An 11915-nucleotide genomic window follows, 5' to 3' on the forward strand; every position below is an offset into this window, starting at 1 on the left:
TCAGGCTGTCTTGTGGGAGGGGACGGGCGGGATCTGTGGGTGGAGACGGGCAGCACCTCTGTCTTTGAATGGGGGCCTGTGAGGCACAGCCTGCGTACTGACTGTCTCCATGCTCTTCCTTCTCCAGAAGTCGGTCAGAACAACATGTGGATTTCCACCGACGCTGCAGCCTCCGTGCTCGAGCCCCTGAAAGTGGTGTGGGCCAAGTGCAGTGGCTACCCCTCGTACCCTGCACTGGTAAGCATGCAGAGGGGTTGTGGGGTGAGGCCGTGCCCAACATCATGACAGAAGACCTCCTGGGGCCCCGTCCAGCCTCTGTCGTCTCCTGCTGGTGTGCTGGGGTGGGTGGTGAAGGACGTGCCCGCCTGTGGGGAGCAGGGGACTGCACAGGCAAGGACGATGGACGGGTTGGGTTTGGTGCCCACTCCCAGCTCGGAGCCCTTGGGGATGGTGAGCCACTGAGATGATGCTGCTCCCAGGGAGAGAGGATCGTAGCTGCTGCGTCCGCAGGCCAGGGTCCCAGCAGCCTGGAGCCGTCCCCACTGCTGTGCATGGGTGGCATCCTGTTTTTTTGTCCAGTGCTGCCGCAGGGACCATGCCCACTGGTGGTGTTTGGGGGAGGGTCGGGAAGAGATTGAACACAGTGTGGCAGGCACACAGCCCTCATCAGTGGCAAGATGTCTGGGGTCTTCAGGGCCGTGTCCAAGTTTCACCTTCATAAACCCACCAGCACTGGGTGTCCTTGAGGGCAAGGGCATTGCCAAGCGAGTCTGTGATCACGATGTTGGCACATGTGCTGTGTGGGTGCAGACGGCACCTTCCTGACCTCTGTTCTGCCTGGCATCCCCACATCCCCTGGCGTGCGGGCACCGTGGCCACTGTGGCAGTGCCTGTCACGTGCTTCTTTGTGGAACAGGATCTCTGAGTGGGGGTGTCAGTGACCGAGTGTGTTCCCTCCCCACAGATCATTGACCCCAAGATGCCCCGCGTGCCTGGCCACCATAATGGTGTCACCATCCCAGCCCCGCCGCTGGATGTGCTGAAGATTGGGGAGCACATGCAGACCAAGTCTGACGAGAAGCTGTTTTTGGTGCTGTTTTTTGATAACAAGAGAAGTTGGTACGTAGAGACGGGTAGCCATGTGGGAAGGAGTCTCAGGTGTTGGACTTGGGTCCCTTGGTTGTGTGGTTGTTAAACGCACATGTAGAATGTGAGCAGTGATGTGTGTGGCTCCTCCATGAGGAGTAATATCCACCTTAGGCGCTCCACGTCTGCATGGCCCTCTTCCAAGGTGGGTGGGTTCTGCTGGAGCCGGGCAAGAGGAGGGCCCTGCCTGGCCCCGCTAGACAGCTGGACACGACTCCAAGGGCCAGCATCAGCCCTCGTTTCTCCCCAAGCCCTGATGGCCTGGTCCTGTTTCTTTTCTTGGTTTCTTACCTGTGTGCTTCATGTCCCTAATGGTACCTGTGGGGCCTAGGTGGGCTCTAGGGCCCAGCGCTCTGCCTTACCTCCCTCCCACTGCCCCGTGTACCTGTCCCGGCATACTCCCACCTCTGGCCTCTGCACCTGCTACTCCCTTCCCCACCTCTTAACCCGACTGCTGTGGTGTCCCCGCTAAGTGCACGTCGTCCTCACCTCCTCTCCCACCCATGCTCATGGCACAGCCTACCCCTGCCTATCCTTGCCTTCCTAACCTCCTCTCCCACCCATGCTCACGGCACAGCCTGCTCCAGCCTGTCCTTGTCTTCCTCACCTCCTCTCCTGTCTGTGCTCATGGCACAGCCTGCCCCAGCCTGTCCTTATCTTCCTCACCTCTTCTCCCACCCATGCTCACGGCACAGACTGCTCAAGCCTATCCTTGTCTTCCTCACCTCTTCTCCCACCCGTGCTCACGGCACAGGCCTCCCCAGCCTGTCCTTGTCTTCCTCACCTCCTCTCCTGTCTGTGCTCATGGCATAGCCTGCCCCAGTCTGTCCTTGCCTTCCTTGCCTCTTCTCCCACCCATGCTCACGGCACAGCCTGCCCCAGCCTGTCCTTGTCTTCCTCACCTCCTCTCCCACCTGTGCTCACGGCACAGCCTGCTCCAGCCTGTCCTTGTCTTCCTCACCTCTCCCACCCGTGCTCATGGCACAGCCTGCCCCAGTCTGTCCTTGCCCAGAGCATTGGGGAGCACCGATACACCACATTCTGGCAAACCTAAGACACCCCTGAACGGGGGGCCTGTGTTTCTGTTTACGCTCTACTCAGGAGGAGAGGTCTGAGCCCACGTGGCCCTCTTTGATGACCTTCTGTGACAACTTTTCTGACAAAGCCCACCCCACCACATACAAGTCTGAGTATGAGCTGTTTGATGAGGTGTGCCAGAGGCTGCTTGTGTCCACATGACTTTATGGGGGCTTAAAGGCTCTTCCAGAACTCACCCGGGCTGCGTGTGCAATGACTTGGCTCCCCATCAGCCCTGGCCAAGTGGTGTGGGTCTTGGACCCTGGTCCATCCTGGCTGAATGGTGAGGGGCTGGGCCCCTGTCTGCCATGGTCAAATAGTGAGGGGCTCAGGCCTCTCCGCCCGGCTGCTGTCAGCCCCATCTGCGCCTGTCCCAGCCGCATCTCGGGGTGGTGAGTGAGCCACTAGAGGGTGTGCAGACGCATGCTGACCACCTGCCAGGGCTCCTGGTTACCCGCAGAGCTGTTCTAGATGATCCATCCCCCCAGCCTTCTTTTCCTGACCTTGACCTGCCACTGTGTGCCTACTTTGTAGCTGTTACCAAGTCAGGGCCAAGGGCAGCGACCTCTGCCCACGTCCAGGTTGAGCCAGCCCCAGCTCAGGAGGTGGCGAGCGTGGCTGCCTTGGCCCAGCTGGGCTCAGATCCTCCTGTCGGTCTCCCATGCACTGGATCCAGCTCTCCCTCCCTGATACACCCCACGTCTGGTTCAGTGCTCAGCGTGTGCGTGTGTATGAGAGCATGTACACACATGGAGTGTATGTGTGTGTGTACACGTGAGTGCATGTGTGTGAGCGTGTACCCTTGAGCATGTGTGTGAGAATGTGTACATGTGTGTGCCTGCATGTGTATGAGGTCGTATACACACGTGTGCGTGAGAGCATGTACACACGAGAGCATATGTGAGAATGTGTACATACACATGAGAGTATGTGTGTGAGAGCATGTACATTTATGTGAGTGCATGAATGTGTATGAGTACATTTATGCAAAAGTGCGTGCATGTGTGAGTGTACATTTTTGTGAGAGTGCATGCATGTGAGAATGTGTGCCTGCATGTGTGTGAGACCATGTGCACGTGAGTGTGTACGTGTGTGTACGTGTGTGTACACATGTGAGCATGTGTGTGTCATTGTGTGAGAATATGTGTGTGATTGCATGTGATAGATTGAATTGTGTCCCTGAAAAAACGTGTATCAATTTGGCTAGGCTGTCGTTCCGAGTATTGTATGATTGCCATTTTATCTGATGTGATTTTTCTGTGTGTTGTAAATCCTGTTTCCATGATGTTGATGAGATGGATTAGTAGCAGTCGTGTTAACGAGGAAGGACTCAGTCTTCAAGGCTGGATTGTGTCTTGAGACAATCTCTTTTGAGATATAAAAGAGAGAAGCGAGCAGGGAGACGTGGGACCTCACAACACTAACAAAGCAGTACTAGGAGCAGAGTGAGCCCTTCAGACCAGAGGTTCCTGAGCTGCAAAGCTCCGAGACCAGGGGAAGATTGAGGATAAGGACCTTCCTCCAGAGCCGACAAGAAAGAAAGCTTTCCCCTGGAGCTGATGCCCTGAATTTGGACTTCTAGCCTACTACACTGTGAGAGAATAAGTTTCTCTTTGTTAAAGCCATCCATTTATGGAGTTTCTGTTAGAGCAGCACGAGACGACTAAGAATCTGGTGCCATGAGTGGGTTGATGTTCTAACAGATACCTAAGGTGTGGAAGTGGTTTTGACACTGAATGGATAGAGGACTCAGAAGGAAAGAGGAGAGCTGAGACACTGGAGACAGCACAGACCTTGAGAAGCAGCAGCAGAGAACCAGCAGCAGCAGAACCAGGAGACTGGTGCAAGACAGCGCTGGTGCTGACCCATGGAGCGAGAGAGCCGAGGGCCTTCTGGCAGAGGTTTACTGGCAGAGTGAGGTGCCTCCAGGCACCAATTGGTAGAGCTACAGAGTTTTGGAACACTTGCCCCAGCAGGGCAGATGTGGGGCTGAGAGGCCAGGGAACCAGGAATCAAGCTGAAGAGACAAGGAGCACAGGAATCCGAGCTGCCTCAGTCTCAAAGGTATGGCCATGGCCTCTGGGGTCTCAAAGGGTGGAGCCATGGCCTCTGGTGTTTCTAAGGGTGGAATCACCACTCAGATGGACTAGGAGAATGGTGCGCGTAAAGCAAAGGGAGCAGAGTCTGTCCCATTGGGCCTAGAAGGTGAAGCTGAAGCCCAGGGCTGAGGGGCCTCCACTCAGAACCTGGAGAGTGTGGCCAATACCTAGAGTCTGGAGGGCAGGGCCATTGTATATAAACTGTCTCAGAGAAGAGAAGATTATTCTCACGACTCGAGGGCTAATGTAATGTGTTCTGCTAACTTGCTTGGTGCCTGTTATCCCTTCTTTAACTCCAGTTTCTCCCATTTGTAATGGAAATGTCTGGCTTGTGCCTGTCCCACCATTGTACTTTGGAAGCAGTTAACTTGTATTCCAGATTTCACAGATGAGGAAGAGTTTTTGGGTTTTGGACTTGGAGTTGATTTAAGGCTTTTGCTATGATATGATGGGGTAGATGTGTTTTACATGTGCTAAGGACATGAATTTTGGGGCCAAAGGGTGGAATGTCATGGATTGAATTATGTCCCCCAAAAATATGTGTCAATTTGGCTAGGCCGTGATTGCCAGTATTATGTGATTGTCCACCATTTTGTCACCTGGTGTGATTTCCCCGTATGTCGTTTCTGTTGGAGTATCATTAGATAACTAAGAGCACGTGTTCGTGTGTGAGCACACGCGGATGTGGGTGCATGTGCGCATGAGCACGTGTGCTTATGTGACTGTACCTGCTCACATGTGAGTGTGGTGCACGTGTATGTGTGCATGTCTGCATGTGCTTTGCGTGGTTATCATCTGTCCCCATCAGCACCGTGAGCTCCATGAAAGCAGGAGCTCCTGGTGTGGTACCGTGGCCACTAGGAGAAGGGAGTGGAGGGTGGTCTGCTGAGCCTGCCGCACACTGGCTTTCAGGGCACAGCTGGCACTGGGGGACAGGGGCATGTCAGAGAGGTGGCCGTCATGGCAATGACTGGGTCTTCATGCCCCACCTGGCTATGCTTTGCAAGGGTGGTCAGGCCCCGGGGGGACCACCCCCACCCTGAGGGCAGACCCTGACCCTGGACCTGGGTCCTAGCTCCTGGCTGTAGCAAGGTGCCGCTGGCACCAGGGGCTTTCTTACAGGCAGCCTGCTCTTACTTTTCCTGCCTTGGCTTGGCCCTCACCACGTGGCTCCTGGCCCTTGCCGCGTGGCGCCGACCCCTGGTAACTGAGCTTCAGGGGCTGGGCTGGGCCTCTTTTCAACCGAGAAGGGCTTGGAGGTGTGCGTGTGGTTGTCACAGGAAGCATGTTGAAGTAGAATATGCAAATGGTATTTATTTTCCCATCTCTCTTTTTTTAAAAGGCAGTGGCTCCCCAAGTCCAAGATGGTTCCCCTCGGGATTGATGAAACCATCGACAAGCTGAAGATGATGGAGGGTAGGAACTCCAGCATCCGGAAAGCCGTGCGCATTGCCTTTGACCGCGCCATGAACCACCTGAGCCGTGTCCATGGGGAGCCAGTCAGCGACCTCAGCGACATAGACTGAGTGCTTTCTCCACACCCGACCTCCTGCAGATGGCCTCAGGCTGCCGCCCACCGGACCAGGCTGGCCCCCACTGACCCCGCCACCTGGCACCTGTCCATAGTGTTCATAAGCTGTACATATCTGTATATTGTTTAAAACTTAACTTATTCTGATTTCTAGTCATAGTTCTTTAATTCTTTTCCTCGGGGAGGGGGAGGTTAGTTCCAGTTTTCTACAGAAACTGCCCCGTTGCAGAGCGCGGCCAGCATGGGCGCCTCCACGAAGGCCCGGTGAGCCGAGTCGCCTTCATGCCTGACGGTGCTGCTTCCGCCACCTCCTTTGATCTGTAGCTTTTTTTTAAAGACTTTTGAATGTTGAATAATTTTGTAAATCATACTCTTCACACAGAGTACCACTTATTTAATAAGATGGATGTAAATTTACAATGACAAATGTGTATTTTAAGAAAGAAAATGACATTATTTTGAATGGTACTTTGTGGAAAGAGCACATCACTCGCAAATCACCAAAAACACTTTTCTGCTGCCCAGGCGGTGCTCCGGGCAGCATGCCCCGCGGCCCTCCCCGTCTGACCCTCCATCCCGTCCCCAGCAGCCCTTCCTATCCGGCCCTTCGTCCCGACCACCAGGGCCTCCCAGCAGGCTATTTATTGTAGAAATTGTATTCATTTGCTTTATAATGAAAATAAATTTACAAAAGTATATTGATAAGCATTTTTATACCGGCACATAAAGATCCAACTTGCTTTGGGAGAAACGTGGTAGTCCTCGTATAATGACTGGATGGCTCGTGTGTACTTTGATTTTTGTAACTTGTAATCTTTTGTTTACAATGAGGGGCTTTCTGTAACTTGTTTTAATTTAGAACACTTTGGTAGCAATAGAAACTTTGGATACATTTTTGTATGGTACATGTGATGTATATAGAATTAGTACTTTATTTTTATTTTTAAAAGGTTAAAGCATTATGGTAGGGGGAAAGTAGGGTGGGTTTCCAAAATGCGTTTTTTATATTAAAAAATAAAAAGTCAAGATTTGGATGGTCGTGGCCATTTTATTCATAACTCTATCTCTAAATGCAAGGTTAGGGGGCAGGAGGGTGGGGCAGGGCCACATCCACTCTTCGCCAATGGCTCTCTCTGAAGGCAGAGATTTGTTCAGTAACATTGGCTTGAGTGACATGATTATTTTGTTGTTGTTAGGTGCGGTGCGGTCAAGTCAGTTCCGACCCACAGCAACCCTTTGCGCAACAGAACGAAACACTGCCCGGTCCTGAGCCATCCTTACAATCGTTGTTACGCTTGAGCTCGTTGCAGCCACTGTGTCAGTCCACCTCGTCAAGGGTCTTCCTCTTTTCCGCTGACCCTGTACTTCGCCAAACATGATGTCCTTCTCCAGGGACTGATCACTCCTGACAACATGTCCAAAGTATGTAAGATGCAGTCTCGCCATCCTTATTTCTAAGAAGCATTCTGGTTGCACTTCTTTTAAGACAGACTTATTCGTTCTTTTGGCAGTCCATGGTATATTCAATATTATTCATCAACACCATAATTCAAAGGAGTCAGTTCTTCTTCCGTCTTCCTTATTAGTTCAGCTTTCACATGCATGTGATGCAATTGAAAAGACCATGGCTCGAGTCAGGTGCACCTTCAAGGTGACATCTTTGCTTTTCAACACTTTGAAGAGGTCATTTGCAGATTTGCCCAGTGCAGTGTGTCTTTGGATATCTTGACTGCTGATGTTTTAACCTACTCATATCTTTATTTTAACCTAATCATATTTTTAAGTCTCCGTTGTTTATAACATCTCCATAGAAACCTGACAATAAAGTCCTCCTGCGATGGTTCTGTCGTGTGTCTGGCAGATGCTTTCTATCTGCCGAGGTCCATTCCTGGTGGCCAAGAACCTGGATCAGTGCAGGGTGAGAGGACTGGTGAGGACCTGGCCCAGGAGGACCCTGACCTCAGACACTGCACCTTGAAAAGCCTTTTGGGGCAGCATGGGATGGCTTCCTTTCCAGGCTGAGATGTGAATCTGGGGGGATTCCTCTGTGGGTGGTCAGAGGGGATGGATGCTGCTCCCACCGTGGATGAGAGTGCTGGGCTGTGCGGGGCCATGGGGAGCTGGGGTCAACTTACCACCCAGAGCCAGTGACACCTGAACCTGAGCCCTGACAGCCAGCACATCAGTGTGGGTGCCAGGCCCTTCTCTCAGAGTCCCTGGGCACTCCTTGAGGGGCCGATAAAGTTTTTCTTTCCTACCTGACCATCAGGTGAGGGGTTTGCTGTAAAGGATCCAGGGCAGCATGAGACAGTTAAGCATCTGGTCTCACCTGGCGGAAGCTGGAGCTGACTGCCTTCTGCTACCTCACTTTGTGGGAGGTGCTGGGGGTGGGGGTGAGGCTGCTGGGTGCCAGGGCTGGGGGATGGCAGAAGGTCTTTGGGGTGTCAGGGCTAGACAGGGAACTGACAGAAGTTCAAACTGGATTCAGAAGAGGAGTGATAGAATTTTGCAAGACCAAGGACTTCATTGCAAATAACCTTTTTACAACTATATAAACGGGTGACTCTACACATGGGCCTCACCAGATGGGATACACAGGAATCAAATCGACTACATCTGTGGAAAGAGACGATGGAAAAGCTCAGTATCATCAGTCAAAATGAGGCCATACTCTTGACTGCTGCTCCCGTGGGTGTTGTGGATCCAAGTAAAACGAAACCTTGACAACTTCAACATTTTTTTCTGTTTATTGTGATGTTGCTTATTGGTCCAGTTGTGAGGATTTCCGTTTTCTTTATGTTGAAGTGTAATCCACACTGAAGGCTGTGGTCTTTGATCTTCATCAGTAAGTGCTTCAAGTCCTCTTCACTTTCAGCAAGCAAGGTTGTGTCATCTGTGTAACGCAGATTGTTAATGAGTCTTCCTCCAATCCTGATGCCACGTTCCTCCTGTAGTCCAGCTTTCAGATTATTTGCTCAGCATGCAGGTCGAATAAGTATGGTGAAAGGATACAGCCTTGATGCACACCTTTTCTGACTTTAAACGGGGTAGTATCCTGTTGTTTTGTTTAAAAGACTGCCTCTTGATCCATGTACAGATTCCTCATGAGCACAATTAGGTTTTCTGGAATCCCCATTCTTTCCAGTATATTATCCATAATTTGTTAGGATCCACACAGTCAAATGTCTTAGCATAGTCAATAAAACACAGGTAAACATCCTTCTGGTGTTCTTTGTTTTCAGCCAAGATCCACTAACATCAGCAACGATATCCCTTGTTCTGCATCCTCTTCTGAATCTGGCTTGAATTTCTGGCAGTTCCCTCTCGATAAACTACTGCAACCACTTTTGAATGATCGTCAGCAAAATTCTACTTGAATGTGGTATTAATCATATTGTTGGATAATTTCCGCATTCTGTTGGAATACCTTTTTTCGGAATGGGCTTAAATATGGATCTCTTCCAGCCAATTGGCCAGAAAGCTGTCTGCCTAATGTCTTGACATAGACAAGTGAGCACCTCCAGCATTGCATCCATTTATTGAAACATCTCAATTGGTATTCCATCAATTCCTGCAGCCTCGTTTTCCACCACTCCCTTCAGTACAGTTTGGACTTCTTCCTTCAGTACCATCGGTTCTTGATCATATGCTACCTCATGGAATGGTTGAACGTTGACCAATTCTTTCTGGTACAGTGACTCTGTGTATTCCTTCTATCTTTTGATGCTTCCTGTGTTGTTCAATATTTCCCCCGTTGCTATGTGCTGTCGAGTCAGCTCCAACGCCTGTTTTTCACTGACCCTCTGCTCTACCAAGCATGATATCCTCTAAGACTGGTCCCTGTGGAATATTGCAGCTCGAGACATCATTTTTTCTGCGGTTCTTTCAGCTTGAGAAATGCTGAGTGTGTTCTTTCCTTTTGGTTTCCTATCTCCAGGTCTTTACACATTTCACTGTAATACTTTGTCTTCTGGAGCTGCCCTTTGAAATCTGTTCAGCTCTTTTACTTCGTTATTTTTTCCTTTTGCTTTAGCTACTCTACGCTCAAGAGCAAGTTTCAGAGTCTCTTTTGACATCCTTTTTTTCCCTTTCTTTCCTGTCTTTTTAATGATCTTTTGCTTTCTTCATGTATGATATCCTTGATGTCATTCTAATATCTTCAAGAGCCCTAAATATTAGTGTTTTGAATTCCATATCAAGTTGTTCTACTGCCTTTTATTCTACTGTAAGATCATCTGATTATTTTGGTCACTTGATGAAGCCATCTTGTCCTGCTTATTTAATATTTTTTGATATAGTTTACTGTCTCTGAGACCTTAAGGTATTATTTTCTTTATTCATGGATTGTATGTTCATTTGTTTCATCCTGCTTCTTTGTTTTGATATATCAGGGTGGGTGGGCCATGCGTGCTTTGCCGCTTACTCATCTGTGAGCACGATAGCTCTCACTATCTTGTCTGGATGGGCAGGGCAGCACCATGCAGGGTGAGCCTGCTTCGCTGTACACTGGTTTGGTGAGGTGACTGAGGACGGACTGAGTGGGTGCTGTCTTCCTCCAGATGTCGGTCCAGTGGTGTGGGAGCATTCACAGCCCCTTGCCAGATAGGCAGGGGTGTCAGATGAGGAGTGGTATGGTCTCTCTTCCCTCCTTTCTGCAGCTGGTTGAGTGATGAGAGGGGATGGGTAGTGTGGGCCTGGTGCGGTGGCTGGGCCCGAGCCAGTGATGGTCTAGCCATGGCAGCACAGAGAGGGCCAGAGGGAAGGAGGTGTTGGGTATGGGTCTATGTGGGGGGAACAAAGAAAAGAGAAAGAAAAAAAAGGAGGGGGTAGCCAGTGGGTGGGGCCAGGGAGGACCTGGGGACCTGAACGAAGAGAGGGGATGTGGTGTATCAGTCTAGGTGGGAGGTAGAAAGTGGCAGGCTGGTGGCTCTCTAGCTGCAGTGGTTCAGCATGGCCAAGTAGGAAGGGGGGATGTGGCTTATGGAGCTAGGCGGGAGGGAAAGATAGAAATAAAATGAAAAATGGAAAATCGTGCTGGTGGGTGGGGCAGGTGGAGTGGGTGGGTGTGGGTGGGACCCAGGGTGGCAGCACTGGGACCTCTCTATTCATAAGGGCGTGGTGAGGATTGGTGGGGAGGGGTAGAAGTGTCTTACAGGGCTAGGTGGGAGGGAGAAAGAGAAAGTAGAAAAAGGAAAAAGAAAGGAGCCGTCAAATAGGGACGGGGCAGACCCTCGCTTGTGGTGGGCCTGTGTCTCTAGCCAAGGCAGCATGGCGTGGCCCAGTGGGAAGGGGTAGAGGTGGTGTGTGGGGCTAGGTGGGAGAGAGAAAAACAGAAAAGCATGCCGTGGCCAGAGCAGCAGCTGGAGGTGGGGCAGGCCGGAGCTGTTGGCAGGCTGGTAGCTCTCCAGCCAAGGTGCCTCAGTGCGGCCCGCTGGGAGGGGTGGAAGTGGCGTATGGGGCAGAAGGGTGAGGGGTGGGAAAGCGTGCATTCCTGACTACTGGGTGCTCTGTCTTTTGTTGGGAGCTCTGTGAAGTTGCCTTCCCATACTCTTAGTCCAGGATCATTGACGGCTGTGCTTGAAGATGGCAACACTGTGCCATGTTAGTTGGCAGGGGACCTCCACTCCGTATCTCTCCTTGCTTTCTGTTTTCCTTTAGTTTCTTCTTCCATTTGGTGTTTGATCTATTTCTTTATCCCTTCATTTGATGCTTATTGTTGTGTTAGGTTCTGTCGAGTTGGTTCTGACTCATAGCGACCCTGTGTACAACAGAATGAAACACTGCCCCGTCCTGTACCATCCCCAGAATCGTTACGCTTGAGCCCATTGTTGCAGCCACTGTGTTAATCCATCTCGTTGAAGGTCTTCCTCTTTTTCGCTGACTCTCTACCAAGCATGATTCCTTCTCCAGGGACTGACTGGTTAGCGTTCCAGGATTGATGTTTGTATCTGTTTTACTTAGTTTTTCAGGTCTTTGCTGCAGAAGGATGGCATGATGCATCTGTCTAGGGCACCATGTTGGCTCTGCCTCCTTGTTTTCTTATTTTCCTTCAACACATTTCC

The 11915-nt window shown here is 50.9% G+C and overlaps 1 protein-coding gene across 4 annotated transcripts in view; it reads left to right on the forward strand.

Moving 5' to 3' along the window:
* BRD1 (bromodomain containing 1) overlaps nt 1-6855 on the forward strand; it is a 69707-nt gene extending 62852 nt beyond the window's left edge. For 2 of the 4 annotated variants that reach the window (XM_064283331.1, XM_010602093.3), the window contains exons 11-13: nt 128-237; nt 965-1119; nt 5665-6853. In XM_064283331.1, coding sequence (XP_064139401.1) covers nt 128-237; nt 965-1119; nt 5665-5848 — 449 coding nt within the window. In that variant the 3' untranslated portion in view covers nt 5849-6853. Of the gene's footprint in view, nt 1-127; nt 238-964; nt 1120-5664 lie in introns of all 4 variants that reach the window. The other 2 variants (XM_023542015.2, XM_023542017.2) reach the window with 2 other exon arrangements.
* The last annotated feature ends 5060 nt before the right edge of the window (nt 6856-11915 follow it).

The sequence above is a fragment of the Loxodonta africana genome, chromosome 4 (genome assembly GCF_030014295.1).
Source record: "Loxodonta africana isolate mLoxAfr1 chromosome 4, mLoxAfr1.hap2, whole genome shotgun sequence".
NCBI lineage: Eukaryota > Metazoa > Chordata > Mammalia > Proboscidea > Elephantidae > Loxodonta > Loxodonta africana.